This window comes from Cydia strobilella, chromosome 18 (assembly GCF_947568885.1).
Source record: "Cydia strobilella chromosome 18, ilCydStro3.1, whole genome shotgun sequence".
NCBI classification, from domain to species: domain Eukaryota; kingdom Metazoa; phylum Arthropoda; class Insecta; order Lepidoptera; family Tortricidae; genus Cydia; species Cydia strobilella.
In genome coordinates, this window is record NC_086058.1 from 3,374,412 (window position 1) to 3,399,613 (window position 25,202).

The 25,202-nt window shown below is 37.7% G+C and overlaps 1 protein-coding gene across 1 annotated transcript in view; it reads right to left on the reverse strand.

Annotated features, from left to right (window-relative positions):
* The window catches only part of LOC134749651 (atrial natriuretic peptide receptor 1), a 78,202-nt gene that overhangs the window by 40,370 nt on the left and 12,630 nt on the right, over positions 1-25,202 (reverse strand). Inside the window, exons 3-7 of the mRNA XM_063684667.1 lie at positions 16,376-16,459; positions 12,742-12,904; positions 8,801-8,932; positions 3,833-3,942; positions 2,258-2,446 (exon numbers count right to left, since the gene is read on the reverse strand). Of these exons, the coding sequence (XP_063540737.1) occupies positions 2,258-2,446; positions 3,833-3,942; positions 8,801-8,932; positions 12,742-12,904; positions 16,376-16,459 (678 nt within the window). The remainder of the gene's footprint in view (positions 1-2,257; positions 2,447-3,832; positions 3,943-8,800; positions 8,933-12,741; positions 12,905-16,375; positions 16,460-25,202) is intronic.

The following is a 25,202-nucleotide window of genomic DNA, read 5'->3' on the forward strand; positions in this document are numbered from 1 at the left end:
GTACAATTACGGTCAAAAACATTGACAATACGCTTATCCAAAGAAAATACCTTTAAGGATAATAACATTGCTAATATATGTACATTAAGTTATCCCTTCAATCTATAAACGTTTATTGGCCAGAGGGTTAATATTAACATACAATAGTTTCTTGGTAAACAATTTTCGGCCCAGACACGGGCTCTGACTTAAATTTTATAACATCGTATCAGCGGAGAACGTTTCTTTGTAATATCAACTTTAAGAAATTGGAATTAAGTCGCAATTGATTTAGCGAAAGTGTGAATTTTATTATAAATGTTACTAAATGTATGCCGTTTCAGCGTAGCCACTAGACATATTGATAACTGATTTATATACCCAATAAATTACATCTTGAGTCTACGTTGTATGGATATTAAGGGTGCCAATATCGAATTCAGAAAAATATATTACCGTAGGAAGAAAGAAAATTAATTGAAGAACGTAAGTGGAACTAAACAAAGCAGCTGCTTTTATAACATGCCCAAATTTGTAGCAATTTTAACATGAGCTACGGATCTCAACTGATCTTAGGCCAGGATTACACTTGTAAGTTTTACTTACGTAAGTAGGGACACAGCTATACTACAGAATGAGATATGAATATCGTTATCTCATTCTAGCAAATAGCTTTGTCCCTACTTACGTAAGTAAAACTTACAAGTGTAATCCTGGCCTTAGGTAACTAATCAGAACTGGGATACGGATTTGCAGTATCGCTCGCAGAAGTTTCTTATTGATAAAAATTATTGAGCCGCCAACACCAAATTTTTGTCGTTTCCACCGAACTCTGTATTCAGCCCCTTCTGTTATAATATAAATGTTTGTACAAATATTGGTACAAGATATTACGAATCCTTTGGGCAACTTGCCGTAGTCATGACTGTGTCAACTAACCCGCCATATTGAAAGTCCAGTGCTGCTTATCGTATTGCTTTTTGGTTCTTCCAGAACTCCGAGAACGTGACCAGACGAGACCCATATATATTAGAAAAGCTGATTGTTGTTAGCCACGTGTATGGAAAATGAGGATGTGGGAAATCATTGCTCTGCGAACTCGTTAAAGCGCTCGCCCACCGGTAGCTTCAGTAATACTCGTAGTGATGCCTCGTATTATCGCAGGCGAACATCACGTGTGGTGTACATGTCATTTTTTAAACATACCTGTTCTCCATCTGAAAAGGTGTACAGACACCTGCAATAATATGTTACTTTTCGAAGGCCGCAAAATGTGACACGCTCTTATGGATCTACGAATAAGATCGTGTCAGATAATTTTGCAGCCTTCGTTGTGTAACATATTATTACAGGTGACTGTACTATAACTACACCTTTTTGCATTTTAGCCCTCGCTGTAACGGCGTCCGCAAACTCATCAAAGCAATCGCTCGTTGGTAACTTTAGAGATACTCGTAGTGATGCCTCGTAAGGTCCGCTGCCGACTATCTTGTGTCAACTCTTTTGACCTCATCGCCATCCGAGAAGGTGTAGTTATAGTGCATTTTGGCCCTCGCCCTGACGGCATCCGCGAACTCGTCAAAACGGTCGCCCGTTGGTAACTCCAGCGATACTCGTAGTAATGCTTCGTAGGTTGCACCAGCATGTTCCCTTCTGAATACCTTCTGTTACAATGTTATTGTACACATACCAGGGGGGTGTCACTGCGCAGTTTAGGTATATTTGGCCGGCGCACCGCCCGGGCAGGTGTATGGCAGTGGGCTGCCGCTCGCGCAAAATTGAAAAAATACGCAATGGCTTCGAAACCTAAATCGCGATCTAATTTGTATAAAAGATAATGTTCTGTTTACGGATGTCTGAATAAACGGAAGAACAAGGAAGCAGAAAAAACATTTTTTTTAAATTCCGGACTACATTGACCGACATATTTTCAAAGGAATAAGTACTTCTGTAGCATACCTACTTCCGTGAGAATCAGACATACTATCTACGGCTAAAAATTTTATGTTTACGTTTGTAATTCCTACATATTTATCTTAAAAATAATAAATTAGTAGGTATAGGTACAAAAACTTGTCAAGTGACAACCCCGTGCCGACACTCGCAGCTCGGTCATAAAACTGCGGCGCGCAAAGAAGATTCACGGTTCGTGCGCGGTTATAAGTTTCAATTTTGCTTGCAGGCGGCGAGTGTAGATATAATTTTGTACCTAAATCTGGCTTTTGTGAAGGAATGAATTTTCTGTACGGTAGTACTATTAGTTATTCTGTGCACATACCTCCTCCCCGTCCGAGAAGGTGTAGTTATAGTGCATTTTGGCCCTTGCTCTGACGGCATCCGCGAACTCGTCGAAGCGGTCGCCCGTCGGTAACTTCAATGACACTCGTAGTAATGCTTCGTATGCGGCGCGAGCGGCAGCGTCACGGTCGTCCCCCGCTGCCCAGCCAGTTTCGTCCCAGTAACCACCCTGAGAAATACAATCGTATGAACATTTAAACGTTAAATCTTTGACCGCCAAAGACGTCAACTGACGCGCTACAGCCTTGTATCATCATCTGATAAACGAATTTAATAGGCAGATCATATGTGCGTGGTATTTGGTCCTCAAAAATGTAGAAAAAGAAATATTGGCGGAGTTCGAGTACAAATAATTAACAAATAAAAAATCTAATAGCCCACAAAAATAAATTTCGTCTCTCCACTGTTTTATTGTAAGTGTAGATTTTATTTCACCAAAAACGCCTGAAAAATATTTGCTCATCGGCAAGAGGATTGAAATAAGTGAATGAATTTAAAACCCTATAGATATACAAAACATATCTCACCAAATACTGGCTCAACTTTTCGGTCTTTGTTATCTCGAATGAAGAATATTTGAGAAAAGCCAATAAGTAATATGCCTTTGACTCTACACACACACACACAAAGGATTATTTGGCCCGGCATTCGAATTTTAAACATCTGCCTGATATTTGGGTACCTACAAAGTTCTCAAATCTTACAAAAGTTTTCGAGTTTGTTATAATAAGTCTTTAGAATCTATAGTTCAACCACCCCCGGCCTGTCTCGGCCGGTCTAGAGGTCCAGTCCAGGACGTTAGCCGCGTAAGCTGAAGACGCGGGTTCGATTCCCGCCTCGGCCGCCGGTGGGCTTGGTTACTTTGTCTTTTGTGTAATATTATCTATTTCTGTTTATAATTTATATATAGTAGTGTGACTACTTAAAAAAAAACAATTCAAAAAATATTTCATAAAATAATTTGATTTGTTTCCTAGTTAGAGTTTAAAATAATCCCGTTAGCTTAAGCCATTTTCCAAGCGTTATCATGATACTCTTGATTTTCTGTTCCGGATTAGCTAGGTCTGTATATTTCAAGCCCACAAGTCTAATCTAATCACCTCCCTCACATTCGAACAACAAACGTGAGTTTCCGAGATGCAGTCTCGCATTAATTCACCGACTTGCAAGGTCTTACGTTAATTTGTGTGACCTAGGCTTTATGCAGCCCTCTAAATCCAGTCTTATTCCTATACCAACAAGTGCTAAAGTTGCTTGGTTATCTAGTGAATGCTGTCCGTACGGATTGCAAGACAATTAATCTAAAAACAAACAAGATTGAGGCAAGAGAGTCCTAGGGACGGATAACGGTAAAGAACTTAAGTCCAACTACTCTTAAATGAACGGTCACCATCATAAGTAGCGTTTGTATACAGTCAACTGCAGAGAAAAGTGACCTCCCTGCATACAAGTTTGTATGCAAAGATGCTAAGCGAATAGTATTACTGACTGTATATGTAGGGTTATGGGTACAAAATATAATTTAAATATACAAAGAATCAAAAAAGTATGTCACCTGAAATATCTCCACGTCGAGGAAAGCCCAGTCGCCCCGTGTCATGCCCAGCGCGTGCGCAGCGAGCAGGAACTCGCGCACCAGTGGCCCGCGCACACTCAGGATCACCACTATGAACAAATAAAGAATAGGGTTGTTTCCATATGTTGAATTTTATAACTAAATCTAGTTAAATAGATAGAAAATGAGCAATTTATCACAATAAATTGGAAACTTAAAAACTATATGGGAATAATAAATAAATACGTTTAAAAAAAAAAACTTCCAAATAGGAAAAAAAAATGGTACCAATGGTACCACCAATAAACATAATAGCAGTATTTCACCGACAAAATCGCAATTTCCTTGTTTTGTACACGGCTTCTAAGCAATAGCGACGTTACCAGCTGACGTCACGATGTAATGCCAATTTGTTAGAAGCGTTTCGTCAGTAAAGTGCGGGTGCCAGACTTTGACCATCGTTTGTGACTTTTGTATTGCTTTAAAACAATGGGTCCCATAGAGATCCTCAAAACAAACCTGATCGACTGATATCATTAATAAAAATTTGTGGAATACCCTATTGTATAATGTTAACAAAATTACTTTTATCAAAAATAACTTGCATCATATGGGAAACTAAAGCTCACATACTCGTACTCCGTTGGATTGGCCATCTTGAAAGAATGAAAGTACCCGTACCATGAGTCACTGACAGTGTCAACACTGACATATACGCCAATGTCTACGTAATTTACTATCTATATATCTCCCTCGCACAAATATTATGGCTTATGTCGGAGGCCAAATCTAATTTTAGGTCTCTAATCTAATGGAGTAAGTAAGTAAGTAAAAACTACTAAGATCCTTAGGAATTGAGAACCTCCTTATTTTAAAGTCACTTAATAACTAGTAGTTCGCCCCGAACTGAGAACTCGCGGTTCACCAAAAATATAGATAAATTTAATGTACCTACGTAGTCGGCAATGGATTGAAAAGCGCGTGCGATTTATTGCAAGATCTGTGGAGCCCTTGACTGAATAGATCTTGCAAATAAGATGACCAAAATAGCAAGACCCCTCACAATTAGCTTTGGCCTTCTAGCCTCTTCTAGCTCTATAACCCCTTGATCGAGCCTGCTCATAATTTAATGAGTAAAATATAATGCCCTCAACTACACGTTTACCCAATTTCATTTAAGTTAGAACAAATTTACTTAAGTTATTGTCCATCAAACTATCCTCTGATAGTTCAACTTAAAAACATCGAAATGCCGGGACGTGCCCCTAGCCAGCCGTGTGTTCCAAGTTGAATGTAAGAACTTCACTTCGCTTCGCTCGTTCGATAAACGCGCCTAAGTAAAAGCGTGTAATAAAACTACCTACATAACCCCATTTCCAACCATGCGTCTGTTAATCCGTCTATTAAACACAAACCACTGAACACTTCCATTTATTTTCCCTTTGAACTTTTAACGCAGCGCTTCGAATTGAAACGCCCCAGAAGAATTATTATAGGGTAATTCGCACAAAGCTAAATTAATTTTGGGTATACCTAGATCGAATTCGAGAGTTATTTAAGCGTCTTTTATTTACCTGACTACGGCGAAGCAAAAGGAGGATTATAATTGTATTTCCGTTACTTCAAATACGGTTACTTCACTTCACTGCACAATTCACTAACCCGGGGATAACCGGTTAAACCTGGAGTTACCATGATTAATATATCGTTACCCGGCTTATACCATAGCTAGCAGTATAATTTTAACATTTAAAACTTTCGCGGTTTAAACACATATTAAATCACATTTAGAAACGGGTCTATCGCGAATTTATTTTGTTACCTTTATTTACCGACGTTTCGACACAGGTTTCACTGGTCGTGGTCGCGGCTAACTGACGTCCCAGCAAAATGTCAAAACAGAGATTTGTGTGACTACCCCACGAAAAGTGCATTTAAAGTTCGAGGTAGACATCACATTTTCAAACCACCCACTACACATAAAAGTTAATTATTGTCAATAGTCCGACACACAACACTCACAACATCCGCGCACACATCCGAAGATAGATCCCTTGGCTTTAACTTCTGGATCACTGGTCCCCAAGTTGCCGATAAGTTAAAACCATCTTCCCTATTAAAATTTCTGGGGTGCTTCTTGATTTCAAAAGGTAACAAAATAAATTCGCGATAGACCCGTTTCTAAATGTGATTTAATAAGTATAATTTTAGTATAAAAAAGCTAGTGCATAATTTTCAACATAAATAAGTATAAATTTAGATAAAAGGTAAAAACCCACGACCCACGACGACCATCTTCTATCTTCCGTCGCAAGTTTTCGGCGCTCCATATCTTTTGCTTCCTTTTAATTTCCTGGCTTTACGCCCCCCCTTAAGAGAGTTTTACTGTATTCGAATATTTAGCCCAACAATCTCCAACTAAATTCACTTTCCACTTTGATCCTGAACGGTAAAGTTGCACTTTACTTGTCTAGTGCAGAAATAAAGGAATACCTACACTGTTCGTACAGAACTCAGAAGGCTGATTCGATTTTAACAACTTGACAAGGTTTTCATCGTATTTTGATACGACTTCCAGTGGTGTTATCAGAGGGCCTACCACGAACCACGTTCGAGGGGTGCCCTCTCTGTCGCACTTGTAAATTCGTACGTAAATGTGACAATGCCACGACATTGCGCGAGTAGCTTAGGCTAAGACGACAACCATAGGTTGGAAAGAGGCACAGCGGTCGGACCTTTCGTTCCCACCTATGGTTGTCGCCTTAGCGTAAGCTAGTCGCGCAATGTCGTGGCCAGCGCGTTAGCATAATAAGGGACTTCTGGTTGCATGTCGTCAGGACCAATCAGCATTAGCGGCTCACGCTAGGTCATATCAATATCAAATGAAAACCTTATCAAATGGGGTTGGCAACTGTCAAAAGTTTTTATAGATGGCGCCAGCATATGTTTTATCTGTTTCTAGTTTTGTTTTATGAGATTTGGCTTTGGTGTTTTTTTTTGGATTTGGATTAAGCTAGCATTCAGGCCATAAAATAATAATAAAAAACCAGACAAGTGCGAGTCGGGAGTTCCTTACTTTTTAGTATTTGTTGTTAGCGGCAAAAACACACAATCTGTGAAAATTTCAACTGTCTAGCTATCACGGTTCATAAGATACAGCCTGGCGACAGACGAACAGATGGACAGAGGAGTCTTAGAAATAGGGTCCCGTTTATATTCTACGCTTTGGGTATGGAACCCTAAAAACATGTCATTGACACTACAACCCGACGTAGGATTGACGTTAAAACCTATGGTGGCCCGGTCTATAAATTATTCGACCGGCCAACCGGGGTCCCTTTGTTTGACATATTTATTGAAAGTCATAATGTAATGATTGTCATATTATCATTAGTCATAATTCCGAAACCGTTAACTTTTCAGGATTTTCCTCGGGTTATCCTATAGATAGGTTAGGTTAGGTTTGTTTTATGGCAATCCTGAAAAGTTACGCGTTTCTGAGAAAGACCAAATTATGACTAATAATAATATGACAATCATTACATTATGACTTTCAATAATTATGACAAACAATAGAGACCCCCGGCCAACCCCATCGTTAAATCAGGGGGCCGATTTTTTATTTTCGAGCGCTTGATTTCGTCACACGACAATCTGTGAAAAACGGCAAAATGCTATTTTAGAAATACGAGCGATTGAAATTGGAAATCTAGTAGTAGAATGTAAATTCCTAGTAGTGGAGATAGTATTGAATGGAGCCACACGAAATCGAGCACTCGAAATTCAAAAATCGGCCCCTAAAATCGGCCTCCTGGCAGCACTCGTATTAAATCAACTTCTAACAAGTGCACTTGGCATTGAAACCAGCTGAGTTGCGAGTAGTTTTCTACCAGCTTTGAAAGGCCAAGTACCTATTATACGTACTGTATGTAATTGCATGAATTCTATAGTAATTTAAAGTGTTTTTTTCTTATTCACTCGTAGCTCGTAGTGCATGTTAAAAGATGTAATATTTTGAAAAGATGTGTTCCGCCGAGTTTCTTGCCGGTCCCAAATTGGGATACCCTCCTCCAATTGAGGGGGGATTTAAATCTTCTCGGGTCATAGGTGTAGGGTTAGAGCCGGCGTAGCTTTATTTGACGTTCATAAAGCGCAATGTAATATGCCTACTTGATGAATAATCTAAACTATCTTTATCTTTAACACAGCCGGTGAAAAGTCATAGTAAGGGTAGATTAGATACATGTTTGACGTATATTATTAGTAAAGCTAATTGCAATGTGTTTATTTTATGTAATGAAGGCGTGTACTGTCTCATTAGCGATGAAGAACAATTAATAAATTCATGTAAATATTATCGTTCACTGTTTGCTGACAGTTCGTTAACCTTATTGCAGGGGCATAAGGTCCAACGCTGGTCAGTTAAGAGTGTTGCAATTTGTAATTAGTAGGCTTACCTACTTATTACTACATTGACCTTAGTCAATGTGGAGAAGATCGCCATATTAAATTTTTGGTTGGGAAGACCGTCATAGGGCAAGAAGTCTCATATTTGTATACGTACCTACTTCGCCCAGACACCAAAGCATATCTGTAAAAGGAGTATATTTACAAACGCAAGAGTTAGAAGCGACGAAAAAGTTTGTACGCGGTCGGTATTACCTGATAGACGATTTTCTCCACATTTATCTCCAAGTGTTATTGTCTTAAGTTGCCATCCAGCTCCCGTACCGCCTTCAGCACGCCCTCCTTGCGAAGACCCCATTCCAGGCTTTTTCCTGTATAATAAACAAGTATACAGGATGTTACCTCTCGCGTACATGCTGACATCTCGCAACAGGGCTTTGCAGAGCTCCCGCTGGCGCTCCTGCTCGTAGCCGTCCAGCTCCCGTACCGTCTTCAGCACCCCTCCTTGCGAAGACCCCATTCCAGGTCCTCTGTATAACAAACAAGTATACAGGATGTTACCTCTCGCGTACATGCTGACATCTCGCAGCAGGGCTTCGCAGAGCTCTCGCTGACGCTCCTGCTCGTTGCCGTCCAGCTCCCGTACCGCCTTCAGCACGCCCTCCTTGCGAAGACCCCATTCCAGGCTTTTACCTATATGAATGATAAACTTTTCTGTAAGTTGTTGAAGACTAAGGTAATATACAAGGTGGCTGGTGGTTGCCAGGGATTGGGATTATACTGAGCAACTTTTACTATGGGACCAACCACGAAATCGCGAAAAAAAAAGTACCCTCTCATAGAAAATGGACCAGCCAAAATGTATGAAACAGGAAATTTTTTTTCGCGATTTCGGGGATGGTCCCATGGTAGAAGTTGCTCAGTACAGTATAATCCCAAGACCTCCCTGGCAACGGGAATGCACTTATTTTTTAGCCTCCTGTATATAATATTTGTAATTGTTTTATTTTATTTTTACCTTTATAGTTTATTTTCTCTACCTGAATTTTGTTATTATGTAAAATGTGTTGTATTTATCTACATACAAAATAAATTAACTTTTAGAATATGACATATTTACCTTTTAAAAATTTAATCTTTCTATTTACATTTTTATATTATGTAAAATAAGTTAAAAATAACTGCCTTTTGCATTTTGTAATTTGTAACAGGACCTATAAGTATAATCAGATATTTAAAAATCATGGGGAATTTATCATAAGTACTTACTCAATTTTCCTAGATAATATCCCCGAAAATAATTCTCATTCTTTATTCAACAACTTTATTTAAACTTTATTAAAATTGTAGTCCACCTCATTGTACCTTACATAAAAAGAAAAAGGCTTAGGTACTTATTAAGAACAGATTTTTGTTAAAATTAGCTTTATATACTTAATTTCTTTCTATTTTAAAACACTAAACCTTTATTTACATACAAGATATATACAGTGGTACTACGTAAACGAAATTAATAACTAGCTTAAATCTATGTCTTATATCTTAGATCTTTCTATTTTTAGTTATTTTGAAGAAACATTAGTTTTAAGCCACAGCTATTGCTTTTATATAAATTCTGTTACCACCTACGGGAGAGCGGTGTCTCTTGACACAAGTGCCATTGTACGCTTAAAAAGAGGCACCTGCCCAGTTATAATTACGTTTGTTTGTGCGAACTCAATAAACATTTTTATTATTATTATATTTTTTATTATTATTCTCGTCGAAAAAACACGACCGATTTGTAAACCAAATCTGCAAACGTAACAATAAACTATTTACAAACTCATCCAATAGGTACTATCCCGCATATATATTGACAAATCGCTCCATATTACCTAAATCCCTAGGCTAGACAGGATAAGGACTAGATTCATCTAGATCTAACAAAAAGGCTCAGAGGACGCATTATCCCAATATACTTTATAATTCTCATTTCTTACGCGAACGCGGGCGATTTAAGTCCTAACCATCGGGGGGCCTAGACAAAATGGCAATGGTACATAAACAATTGCCAAGCGAAAAACTATAGGATGCCAATCTCTTATGGCAGAATTGTAGCAAAAGTGACCGCTTTCAGCTTTAAATAATAGTTCCTAATCTCTCCGGTGGCGCTAGTTAGGCTCTGGGACATGAGTATAACATGAACCATATAAGACAACAAATAACCCGACCAAATTACGTAGGTTGTTTTTGGTAGTATTTCGGTGTAAGGTGGCGCCGCCTAATTACTGTTTTTTGATGGACACTTTTCATACATAGAGATTTGGCTCCTTTATATAGTCTCCATGCGAAAAACTGTATAGAAATGACAGATATGCTACGAAAAGTCACGTGACTATTTTCATACATAATTTGAGTTTCGATTGTCGTTTTCTATCGACGATTGTAACAGACAGACTCTTTTATAATATTAGTATGATTTGGTTCAATGTTCCATATACCTACACATTCGGTCCTCATCAGTATCCTTACATGAAACTGGATTGATTGGCAACAAAAAATAAAAAAAGCTAAGTAAATAAGTTTACGAGTCATTACGTAAAGTATTTGTTTTTAAGACAGTGAATTTTTCCACTTTTAATTTATTACTAAGCTTAAGTATTTACAGGTTTCTAGACCACTATTTAACTCATTCCCTTGAGACAATGAACTCTGTAGACAATGCGAATAACAGCGATAAACCATTGTCGTAAATAGTGAACGTTTCTACTTTCAATACGGCTATTTCAGTGTAGGTATCGTTATTGGAAGTACAAAATACAATACCAAATTTCTATTATCGTAAATAGTGAATGTTTCTGCTTTTAATACGGCTATTTCAGTATATAATATCGTTATTATAAGTACAAATACAATACCAAATTTCTCCGAGACGCTTAAAGTATCTAAAACTAAATGTTTATTTATATCTACTGAAAAAATAGTTATATAATAACTATACATGAAATTTAATAGAGTTAGATCAAGAAAAGTCTGCAACAATTTTGATAGCATACGCAGTGCAAGTGTTATTTTAAACGTCAAACTGCTATGAAATTATGACGTATAAATAACACTTACACTGCGTATGCTATCAAAATAGTTGCAGACTTTTCTTGGTTTAACTCTAGATACCTTACCTACCTATATGATATATTATAATCTAAGTAAAAAGTCACCGTCACTTTTTTTTTAGTTTTTAATTGATGTATAGTGGAGTGGTGATGGTGGGACTACTTAAAACATCCTCCTACCAAAAGATTAGTATAATAGGTAAATAAAAGGACCTTTTAAGTCATAAAACGCCTACATACCGACCGGTATGTTGTCGACCGTAAGCATAAATAGAGCATCATTTTAAATCCACAGTAGTACTTTATACAATCTTTATGATCAATTGCTTCACAGTCTTCACACACGTTCTCTCTACATTCTTTGTTTCAATTTTATCCGCCACTGCATTCGTATTACCTCGTATACTTAGGTATATAACGTTAAAACAAAACGCTTTCGGTATAATGCAATCTTCCTACACTTATGCCCTTTATGCTTTCGAAACAGTAAGGAAAGAGAAACTAAGGCTTTATGAATCACATACGCGTTAACCTTGCCGTAAAGGATAATCCCGATATCCCTGTATCCGTGACATTCATACATTTCACAGTTTATTCAGGATGGCTAAAAAATAAGTGCATTCCCGTTGCCAGAGAGGTTTTGGGATTATACTGAGCAACTTTTACTATGGGACCAACCACGAAATCGGGAAAAAAATGTACCGTCCGATAGAAAATGGACCAGCCAAAATGTAAATATGAAACAGCCAAATTTTTTTCCGCGATTTCGGGGTTGGTTCCATAGTAAAAGTTTCTCAGTATAATCCGAAAAACCTCCCTAGCAACGGGAATGCACCTGTTTTTTAGCCAACCTGTATATTAGGGAATTTATAGAATCCTTAGCCATTTTCTTCTAGGAGAATGAATGTATACATATACATAGATTGTACTGCATTTCAGCCGACCACATCTCGATGTTTCCTATGAGATGTTTACGGTTAGAGAGAATAGATCAGACTTATCGATCAGCAATGCAACGTTCGTCCAGCCGAAGTGGTCGAACACCCGGGTGAAAACGCGAGGTAACCTGGGGGCCTAGCCAAAATGCCAATCGTTTGCACCGCAGCGAACGAACCGCTAATGTCTCTCTGTCGCATTAATATGCAAGTGATAGAGAGACGATTGGCATCTTGGCTAGGCCCTCTGTACCGACAGTATGACATCCTTATGAGGATCGGATATATTAACTAGCGCGATGTACATTACCGTTTACCCGCGGTAAGTGAGAACAAGACCGACTTGTCTAGTAGCAATGCAATGAGTGTCCAGCCGAAGTAGTCGAACACAGGTGAAGACGCGAGGCAGGCAGCACTGGCACCCATGTGAAGGTTGAGTATATGAACTACCGCGATATACATTACCGCTTACCCACGGTAAGTGAGAACAGATCAGACTTGTCGAGCAGCAATGCAACATGTGTCCAGCCGAAGCGGTCGAACACGCTGGTGAAGACGCGAGGCAGGCGGCACTGGCAGTATGACATCCGGGTAAGGGTTGGATATTTGCCCTTGTCGTTGAATAGGGTTTGAGGCTGCAACAAATATATTAATTGAAAAACATTAGCATAAAGCTTGTACGGACAGTGCAACAAATTGCACGCGATTTTAGATAATTGCCTGGTATGTGGGAGCAACAAATTCAATCGATCGATCAAATGCCGCAATGTATTTCAAATCGCATGCGTTTTTCGGGGACGTTTGCAGAGGCCAATAGAGTCATTTGGTCTAAACCTCTTAATTTTTTATATATATTAAAACAGCACGACTTTTCGGTACGGAGTGAAACATGTCGAGCGTTTTTCGTTTTAAAATACGTAAGTGACCCGTTTTAATATTATTTAACATATCTGTGGCTCACGGAAGTTTTGCTGTTATAATTTCATTTTTAGGGTTCCATACCCAAAGGGTAAAATCGGGACCCTATTACTTCAATTCCACTGTCCGTCTGTCTGTCACCAACTCACCAGGCTGTATCTCGTGAACCGTGATAGCTAGACAGAAGAAATTTTCACAGATGATGTATTCCTGTTGCCGCTATAACAAAAAATACCAAAAACAGAATAAAATACATATTTAAGTGGGGCTCCCATACAACGAACGTGATTTTTATGCCGTTTTTTTCTCGATATTACGGTATGGTACGGAACCCTTCGTGCTCGAGTCCGACTCGCACTTGTTTTTTAATATTTTAGTCTGTAAGTATTATATCAGTATTTATTTTAATAAATCGAGCTCGTAACGTTTAATTTTTGCCTTTTTCTTAAATAACTTAAAAACGATTTATTCTAAAATTATAAACAAAAATTTATTCTCACAACAAGCCCTACGGACAGATAGACAGACACACGAGTGATCCTATAAGGGTTCCGTTTTTTTTTTCCGAATGAGGTACGGAACCCTAAAAAAGCAGCTGTATCGGAAGTAATATTTTCGCAGAATGACCGGAAGTAATTTATTCGCGGAAAATGATCAAGAGAAAACATCTAAGTCAGTATTTTCATCTGCGGGAAAGGAAATTTCGTTTCGTTTCATTTCATTTCGTTTCGTTTTCAATCACGAATTACTGTTTGAAATTGTTCAATGCGTTAAACCTAAAAAATATGCGATTTATATAAAGTTTTTTTAGTTCAAATTATTTAGTTTTCTTACAATACATGACTTTAAAAATGTCAGAGTAGTAAAATTCCCTGTACAATAACAAATTCAACCAAATATGACATCATTGGTCTGTATACAGACCCGAATAAACTTACTTAACGGTGCCATTAATTTTTAAACACAATGCCAGTCAATTCGTAGATAATCATGGCAAATTGCTTTCAATTCATCATAAAATTGCACCGAATACTATATTATATATAACCCACTTAGTAATATTATTAATTACTCCAAAAACATAAGTTAAAAGTGCAATCCATTACAGAAACACCGTTTTACAGTCTCGATCCGAGCGAATGCCTAACTTTTTAATAAGAACCTTGATAGGTACCTGACATAAGGGTTCATCCATTAATTACTTCACACCCCTGGAGCGGTATTCGACATGCGTTAAGTGACGTTTCGTGTTGAACTTCAGTTGAATGGAAGAAATCGTGTGTTGTCAAATAGGTAAATTTGACATTAGCAATCCACAGTTAGGTGACAACGAAACCAAACCGAACCACGCAGAGTTCAGAGCCATTTTAAACCGTATAGTAGTAAGAAAACAAAGTTGATTTTTGTTGCATAATTTTTTCAATGAATGAGTTTTGGTGTACAACCAAATGATACTTTCCACAGTTGATGAACAAATGATTCATTCCACTGTTGAACTGATGTTGAAGCCGAAACTGACAGTTGTGCATCTCGAATAGGGCCCCTGGTCACATTTTTTCAATGAAATCGGCAAATCGAATTAAGTGTTAATAATATTTTTATTAACACTTAATTCGACTTGACAAAAGAAATAATTAGTAATTTTATAACCCAGAACAGATTAGGAAAGACAATTAAACGATTAAAAATGATTATCGTTCCAAAAAAAATTGTTATTTTACTGTACAGCGAATAAAATAATTTAAATTAGTTAATGTGAGGTCAGCACAAAGTTTGTGATTCCCCCCTCCCCCTTGTTACAACATGTCACATTTTCTTGACATTGACCCCTAAGAGCTATGGGACATATTTTTGAGTATGATGCGCGCACTCATATTTTTAAACTTGACTGTACCTACCTTAGAGGATATAACCAAACGGAGTAGCCATTAACAATTGACGTGCCCCCCCCCCCGCAAAAATTGGCAGACTTTTTTGCACAGAAAATTACAGACAACGCGTTTCCATTTAGTTATAAATATATCCTCCAAGGTACCTACAGATGTCAGGCATAAATCTTTAGAGCCATATCGCTCAAGCCAGAACTCCCATTATTTTCACGAACGTGTATCTAACATAACCATGTTTTTGATAAAAGTACTTTAGATCGACAGCTTAAAGCTTATTTTCCAATACAATTGCAAAAAAAAGTATATAAGGTAGGGTAGGAAAGCCGAAATTCGGAGCAAGCATTTCACTGTGATTTCACTCGTGGCTAGACGCCTATCTTCATGACAAAGTCATATTTTGCACAATAAAAGAACCCCCCTTTTGTTGAATAACTATTGAAAGTAAAGACGCTACCTAAATAAAAGTACCTAAGTATATAAATTATTTAGGTATGACTCTACTTCCCCTTGGATAATAAAGCAGGCTTTTTAAATTGTAGGTAGTAGTTTCCAGTTTAATTTTTGAATTCAATTCAATTCAATTATTTATTTTCAAGATAACATGATCCCATTGTGTTAGTATTACATATTATAAGGCTTAAAAACTATGTTAATACTTAAAAGTTATATTAGATTTAATTAATTTAATTAAGGTTATCATTATTGGACAACAAACTTGATCAGCAATCATCCTTAGAATGCTGTTTGTGCTATCCCTGGTTCTGCGCAGTAATGAGGTTGCTTTCTTGCGTATAATTGCTACAAAGCCATCGGTTCGAGCCTCCGCAAACATGGCGTACTTGCCATTGTAAATTAAGTATGTAAGACAGACCGAAAATCACATGGCAAAACTATAATGGTTCATTATTTTATTCTGAGCCTTTAACCCGAAAATGGAAGGTCAACTTCATTCAAAATCGAACTTTACAGATGTAGTGCATAATTGTTTTCCATCGTATTTTCACGAAAACTTACGAACGTGTCTTGCTGTTGCAGTCAGTCTCAGTACAAAAGTACTGACATTCACTGAACTAGCATGACAAATACGAACGTTTCCGAGAAAATACGATGGAAAACAATTATGCACTACATCTGTACTCGTAAGCACATGCCTATAAGAGAAAATAAAACACGAATTAAGAAAACACACGAAATGTGCTCATCTTATTATGATGCCGGCGATCACCAGCTTAATATTCCGATGAGACCATCGGGTTAAAAACTTTATTATCAGGAAGAATACCGCCCTTGCTGACTCACCTTTGTTCCCGTTTTCAAGTTTCTCAGACGATGCATGCGACTTAGCACCCCAACCGGCGCCGCCAGCTCGCCCTCCGAAGGTGGCTGGAACAAAACACCTGATTAATCCTCGTTGTCCTCAATGATCTAATCAAGAATTTTCATCATATAATTTTGGGGCGAATGAATGGCAAACGTGCTCGAAGTGGAGCACTTATGAGATGGTCAGTCCTCGTGGCTTATAACCGCACAAAATGGATATAAATTACAGTGGTCAATATCCTCAACAATGAGGGAACGAGGAAGAAGAAGAATGGAGGCGTCTCTGTCTCCAGGCACCTCAGTCAAGACATCAATGTTGCCGTTTTACACCTATCTTGTAACTAATATTTTACCTAGTCGGCTCATAAGTTCTGTCATATACATAGTATCAAATAAAATCAAAAGTTTAAGTTTATTCCGTATAATTTGTACAGCGTTTGAAAGCTTATAAACTAGAGAATCTAAATGTATAACATTTATTCAAAATGACCGCCATAATTATCTACACAGGCTTGAAGTCTTCGTGGCCAGTCATCAATGGATTCACGCACCACTTTCATGTCGATATTGGCCACTGCCGTAGCAAGAGATTTTTTCAGCGAGTCTAGATTTGCATGAGGTTTTGAGCACACCTTTTCCTCTAAATACTGCCATATTTTATAGTCTAAAGGATTAAGATCTGGGCTAGAGGAGGGTCAATCTTCATGCCGTATAAAGTCGATTTTATTGGAGGCGAGCCAGGCTTGTGTAGACTTTGCCTTATGGGCTGGAGCAGAGTCCTGCTGGAAAACCCAATGCTGGTTTAGAAACATCGTATGGGATAGTGGTTTCACAATATTAGTCAACACCGTGTCTTGGTACACTTTGGCACTAGTTTTTACTCCTTTCTCACAAAAATGCATACTAGTGACGCCCGCATAAGAAACTCCCAGCCAAACCATCACAGATGAAGGGTGATGACCTCTTTGAATACGGGGAATGCTATTAGACGCTTCTTTACTATTGCGAGCGTACACTCTATCATTTTGTTTATTACAGTTTTCTTCTATGTCAAAAATTTTCTCGTCCGAAAACAGTATACAACGGTGCTTATTTTTAGCGTACTTCTTCAATAAAACTTTAGATCTTTTAAGCCTTAAAGCTTTAAGCCGACCATTGAGAAGATGGCCAGTTTTTCGTTTATAAGCACGAAGTCTCAGGTCTTGATTAAGCACTCTTTTCACCGTGTTTTTGCTCAAACCCATCTGGAGGGCCATAACTTTTTGTTTCCTAGCGGGATTTCTGGCAATGCGTGCCCTAATTGCTTGTACAACCGCTGGAGTCCTAGCTGTACGCGGACGACCGCTTCTTTTCTTGTCATTTAAACTAGAGACCTCACTGTATCTTTCTATGGTACGATACACAAATCTTAGAGAGAATTTTAAATTTTCAAGTAGCTTAAAAATTTTAGTCGGCGAGTGACCACAACGATATAGTGCAATTATTGCGGTACGGCTATCTTTAAGCGTCCACTCCATGTTGAAGAAAACAGAAAATTGCAAAATTATACTACTCAAATATTTAATAAAGATTCGAAATTCAAATGCAGAACGGTTTTTGTTTTAGGAGTTCCAAATTTAAATTTTAAAGGCCAGTGACAGAACTTATGAGCCGACTAGGTATATAATGGGGTTTTTAAAGACGTCCGCGTCCTATGCGAGTATTTAGCCGACCAAGCTAAAGGCGAAGGCCACGATGAAATATAAATTTTAATAATAGGAACCAGGTAGATGTTGCGAATATTCGCATCCGCACCCGCAACCGCGGAACTTCCGCATTATTTTCAACATCCGCATCCGTATCCGCATCCGCATAAAATCGATGCGGAGCTTAATGCGGATGTGGAACAGGTAGGGACAGGAACGTCTTAGCGGCGGCGTAACTGCTAGGTAATTTCGTCATTAGCCTATAGGAATCTCGTTTCGTTTTTGTGATTTGTCGATCGAGCACTAGCCTATAACGGACAGCGACGAGAAGTGAAAAGTTTGTTTTAATTAGACTTTAGTATAGTAATGCGATACTGCACCTATATTCTTGTTTAAATACTAAGTTTCGTTTTTTTTTAAATAAAAATTACTAAAGTGTAATATTTGACGTTTTTTATGTGCCTAATCTCGACATCCGCTTCCACATCCGCAGATGTGAGCCTTTAAAAATCCGCATCTGCATCCGCTTCCGCGGATGTCAAAAAAACCGGCATCCGCAACATCCCTGTTAGGAACCTAATCGTATAAAGGTAACAGCATAATGCTCTCGAGCAACATGAGGTGTATTTTTCATTACATAACAGAGGATAGTGACCTGCAAAGTACAAGTATTGCTATTGTTTGACCAAAACTGTTGTATATGCATACATGTAGCTATAGCGGGGTCACATACCGAACAAAAACAAAAGCGTAACTTAAGCCTTTGTCTAATAATAAAAATAAAACAAGTGGGTGTAACAAAAACATCCAAATTGCTGGTGAAATATGAACAAAGAATGTATAGTCATCTCTGTATAAAAATTGCTTAAAAATAATGTTGAGCATTTTAATAACATTCTCATTCTTAGCTTTAAATATATTAGGCAATTCAAATTCGTATATTGAAACGGAGTACCTATTTATTTCTAAATTATAAAGTTTAGGAAGACATTGTCAGTCGGAGCAAATGAACACTACTAATAGAAACTACTATATAATATAATAAAAATATAAACAGGCCTGATTTTTACGTAAATAAATGCTTCGCCAGATTGACTAAGAGTAAATTCTTGAGGAATCCTCTTGTGCCAGGTTTTTTTTCCTTAGTGCAATAAAAGCTAAACCAATTAACCAGGTAGCCCATGGCTGTAGTTTCCCCCTTGACGGTGCCCTTTCTCCTCCTCTCTCTCTCTCTCTCATATTGCACTTTTTCACAAAATGGCTATATTTATTATGATAAATGGCGCCATTTTAGACGTTTTATAAATTATTCACGTTTTTGCCCAGAACGTGCAAGTTGTGGAATGAGCTACCTTCTGAGGTGTTTCCCTTGCGCTATGACAGGGGGTTCTTCAAGAAGCAGGTATATAGGGTTCTCAAAGGTTGGCAACGCATAAGTGGCTCCTCTGATGTTGCTTATTATGTCCATGGGCGGCGATGACTACTTCCCATCAGGCGGCTCGTTTGCTTCCTAAAATAAAAAACAAAAAAAGTGCTTATGCACGTTAGTGTAGTGTGAGTGAGACCTACGCCCTCAGAAACATGTCGCACGAGTGACTAAAAATACGTGAGTTAACCCGGACCGTAAAATCAGCTTAAAGTCCATTTTCCTTTTCCAGCGGAAACGTTAACGAAAAGGATAATCGATGTAATCTCGGCGCTACCGTTCCAATATTGTGTTTACCATTTACATACACAATGCTGCGTCACAGGTGTCAGGTGTCGAAGGAAATGAAAGCATCGATAATCGCAATATCAATTCTGTGATGAACCATTCGACTGACATCCAATCGCAACGGATTTTCATGTCACTCGGATTCGAATCAACCAAATTGAGATAATTAGGTACCATAACGTCAGTTTACCATTGGATGTTGTATATAAATAACTAGTATCTAGTAGTGGCACACATTTGCTTTTTGACTCGTGTTTTTAACAGATAAATACAAAATAAATAATATACGACATTCTAACACAAATTGACTATGCCCCCACAGTAAATTCAAGAAGGCTTGTGTTGTATCACTACTGCCACTAGATTGTATAGCACTGTGCGTTTAGAAATAAGCTACTCTTAACTATCAGAATTATGTTGCACTAAAAAACTACTTAGGTAGGTTTTTTTAATCCTCTTACACATTTTTTTAGGTTTGAGCAAGAGTGAGTTTATCTTACAAAACCAGGTTCTGATTAAATTCGAATTCTATCTATGCTGTGCGAGAACAGAGGCCCTGTCAACAATCGTCAGGTGCGAGTGAATAATCCAATTGCTGGAAATGACTACAACGTAATACAGATATATTCAGAGCAGCGAGAATTAAAGCGGCAGAATGGAGAAACATTTTTTAGGATCCATTCGTAACAAATATTTGTATGTAGCTTATATATAGTTAAAGATTTGAGTTTTCTGTACCTACTCGAGCCCTTTCAAGAGCTTAGAGGAGTCTTTCCATAAAATTCATAGTTAAGTCCAGTTTTGATTGAACCCTCAATATTCATGACGAAGTCTTAGCTTCAGGACTAGACTTCCTTCTATTCCTTGATAAAGCGCTATTTAACCGATAAACATTACTCACACTAGCAATGCACGAAAACTACTTAAGCCATGATTTACGCCATTTTAAAAAACAAAAACAAAGCAGAGTGACTCTGAACTACAACTTTAAAAGGATTGCTTTTCAAACCGCATTCATCTCGGCCGCCATAATCTGTCCCCAGCGACTGGAGACTGCGAATGTCGTGCGCCATTACGTTTCAATTCAATCGGTTACCTCAATGCCAAGTTCGTCTAACCAACATTCCCGGCTTTCACGTTGATTTGTTCCTACCCTTGAACAAAGGATCATCTGTCCAATGACAATTCGTAAACCTTATTGCAAACACATAAAGATCACCAGTACAGGTAAGTTTTGCTGTTAGCATATTCTATGTCCAACCTAATTCCTCAGTCAGGTCACGCGTGGATAGTTCGAGAACCGTTTTCGAAAATGGAATTATGTACGCTCCAGATTCAATTTAGTTGTAAGAGCGCTTCACATTACACAATATCGTTTCGGGTGACCTCGCATTTATCGACAGAGCAAAAAAGGTTCGGGCGGAGTACGTCACTTTCTGAGTATGTCACTTTCTGAGTATGTATCTCTCTGAGTACGTCACTTTCTGAGTACGTTACTTGCTATATTCTATATTCAATAAGGCCCAGTTTACCCCCTGGGTTGGAAGGTCAGATGGCAGCCGCTTTCGTAAAAGCTAGTGCGCACGCCAATTCCTGGGATTAGTTGCCGAGCGGACCCCAGGCTCCCATGAGCCGTGGCAAAAATGCCGGGAAAACGCAAGGAAAATGATGAACTATGGCCCGACATTTAAATAAACCTTTAATTAAGTATACAATTAAATTGACCCAGGTAACGGCTGCTATTCGAAACTTATAGGATAATGTAAAAGGGCCCTAACGGTCTCCGTGTGAAGTTTAAATGACTTAGGAGCAACGATCTCGATTACTTATAGGTATACATACTATAAAAATAGTAGATTGCGTCACAAGGGAGCAAAATGACATATTTTTACGGCGAGGGCGTACAATTGAATCCTAAACGAAGCGAAGGATTCTATAATAGAATCCCAAGAGTAGCGAGGGGTTCTAAAGTAGAATCCTGAGCGTAGTGAGGGATTCAAGTGTGTTACGCCCAAGATGGAAATAATTTTGCTACCATGTGACACATACAAGTAATTATGATGTTTGAAAATATTATTTAAGCTAAAAAAATAATGTGCAAAAAAATGTAAAAATAATGTCCTAGAACAAAAAAGAGTCACTTTGATCCCTCCTAGCAGGGAAGAAAAGTGCCACTTTGATCCCTCCTAGCAGGGAAGAAAAACCCCTTTTTCGAATTGGTGATGTGAATAAAACTTTTAAATTCGACTGACGGCTTTGATTTGAATAAGTAAATTATTCTTTCAATGGAAACTTCGAGCGCCCTGTAGAGGATTCTTGTTGAAGTAATTACTCGGGAACATTTTCATAGATTGGTTTGTCAGTTGCCACAATATTTAAATTAATCAATTATTTCGAAGACGTTTTGAACACGTTTTGAAGACCCTTTTGGGAGACTCTTCCAATATTTTATTGTGTCCAATGTTGAGTAAAAGATAAAGCTTGATTCATTTTATACTTTGCAATTTTATCACCTTTCCTTTCCCCAGCGACTGGCGTAATGACGGATAGGATGTTTGCATTTATTTATTTTATTTACAATAGCGGCAAAAAATCTATCATATTGCAAGTTTCTTGCAGGCATTCATTCGAAAATTCGTGAAATTAGACTTTATATCATATAAACAATGATAGTTTCATCATCACGATCATATATAGGTATGTATACTTACGTCCCACAGCACGTGGCAACCGGCAGCCACGTTATTACAATGCGGATTGGGGACTTCACTCACATTAATTAATGTATGTTATAATTATAAATATTGAATTTGTTCATGAAATAAAACTATGAAAACGGATTATATCGCGTATATTGAATTTATAATACATCCCGACGTTTCGAACTCTTTACAGCGTTCGTGGTCAACGGGTAACTGAGGAAAAATTACAAAGTGCAAAAATACCCACATACTAAAATAATGAACAATCATAGACTACAAACTTTAAGGCTGGTTGTACATGCAAAATCGGTTCATAAGGCTAGTTATACACTATAATTATTTTTCAAGTAAAGATATATATATATATACGCGATAAAAAAACTATGCCGGCTCCAACCCTACACCACGGACCCGAGAAGATTTAATTCCCTCCTAAATTGTAGGAGGGTATCCCAATATGGGACCGGCAACAAACTTTTTTATCGCGTATATATATATATATCTTTACTTGAAAAATAATTATAGTGTATAACTAGCCTTATGAACCGATTTTGCATGTACAACCAGCCTTAAAGTTTGTAGTCTATGATTGTTCATTATTTTAGTATGTGGGTATTTTTGCACTTTGTAATTTTTCCTCAGTTACCCGTTGACCACGAACGCTGTAAAGAGTTCGAAACGTCGGGATGTATTATAAATTCAATATACGCGATATAATCCGTTTTCATAGTTTTATTTCATGAGTAACTATCGCGGTAACCGAAGACAATATTATTGAATTTGTTATTTGAAAACACTCAAAAATGAATTTTATCATACAAAAAACAATAAATTATTTGCGGTTACCCTAATAACTATTTAATTTCGTGACACACTTAAATACAAATAATAGTCCTCGCAAAAATTCGACAATAAATTATTTTCGAATTTGCCCGTTGACCACGAACGCTGTAAAGGGTTCGAAACGTCAGGATGTATTATAAATTCAATATACGCGATATAATCCGTTTTCTTGGTTTTATTTCATGAGTAACTATCGCGGTAACCGAAGACCATATTAATAGATTATTTTATTCAAACAAATCTAGACCTTCCACTATTAAAAATAAGTTACATAATCAAAGGGCAAGCAATACACACAAAGGACAGGGCTAACTGTCATTACACATAAATTGGGTCATTTGTGGGCAAACGACTAGTCGCAAATCATGCTAAAAGTGCGTGATTGCGTCTCCGTGATGGCCCGAGGAGAGTTGCTCAGCTAGAGGACAATAGGTAATTTAATTAACTTGATTTGCTTAGTACGTGTCTGGGTAAATAAATGTATGATATAACCCCTTTTTTATACAACCACCCCTAGATTAAAGAACGCAACTAAAGTCGTCGTCAATAGAACTTGCAAACAATGTTAACAAATATGATAGATTTTGGTAGCGTTTGACACATAACCTAACATATTTACCAAAGATAGATATAACTCCGTAATAGATGGATACAGTCTAAGGAAAAAACGTGCCTCCAAAATCAAGAAAATTTGATTCTCGTTCAGAGGGCGCTATTAGTTTTGATCGTATAGATGGCGTTGACGGTTTCGTTTGTTATTTAACAATTTTAACGCATATCAGTGAAAGAACATGGGTTAAAATCATAAAAATAATTAATGCAAATAAAAGAAATCATTTATCTATATTTAAATACATTCTATCGTATTTTTATAAATCTTCATTTTTAGTTTTAAAGTGTGTCGACAGATGGCAGTGAATTTACTGGGGTTACAAAATTTACTATGACAGTCGCTCTAGTATAAGTTACTCTATGATATTTACGAAGGTTATTTTCGCTGAAATATTAATAATACCCGGGTATGTCCTCCGACCCGGGTATGTCCTTAAACTACGTTCAAAAGAGAGGTATGGGCACTGTGAATGACATCTCGCTTTGTGTGGTAGGGCACAGGACAGCGGATGTCATTCCAGATCTAGAGCAGAGCCCAACTGGGAAGGTACGTCCTTACAGAAAACCGCAGCCAAATAACACTAGAGCCTACTAATGGTGTTGTGTTCGGTGTGAGTAAGGTTGCCAGAGCTCGAGGGAGAGGAGTGTTAGGGTCGGCAACGCGCATGTAACTCCTCTGGAGTTGCAGGCGTACATAGGGTACGGAGACTGCTTAACATCAGGCGGGCCGTATGCTTGTTTGCCACCGACGTAGTAGTAAAAAAAAATTTTTATCGCGTATATATATATATATCTTTACTTGAAAAATAATTATAGTGTATAACTAGCCTTATGAACCGATTTTGCATGTACAACCAGCCTTAAAGTTTGTAGTCTATGATTGTTCATTATTTTAGTATGTGGGTATTTTTGCACTTTGTAATTTTTCCTCAGTTACCCGTTGACCACGAACGCTGTAAAGAGTTCGAAACGTCGGGATGTATTATAAATTCAATATACGCGATATAATCCGTTTTCATAGTTTTATTTCATGAGTAACTATCGCGGTAACCGAAGACAATATTATTGAATTTGTTATTTGAAAACACTCAAAAATGAATTTTATCATACAAAAAACAATAAATTATTTGCGGTTACCCTAATAACTATTTAATTTCGTGACACACTTAAATACAAATAATAGTCCTCGCAAAAATTCGACAATAAATTATTTTCGAATTTGCCCGTTGACCACGAACGCTGTAAGGGGT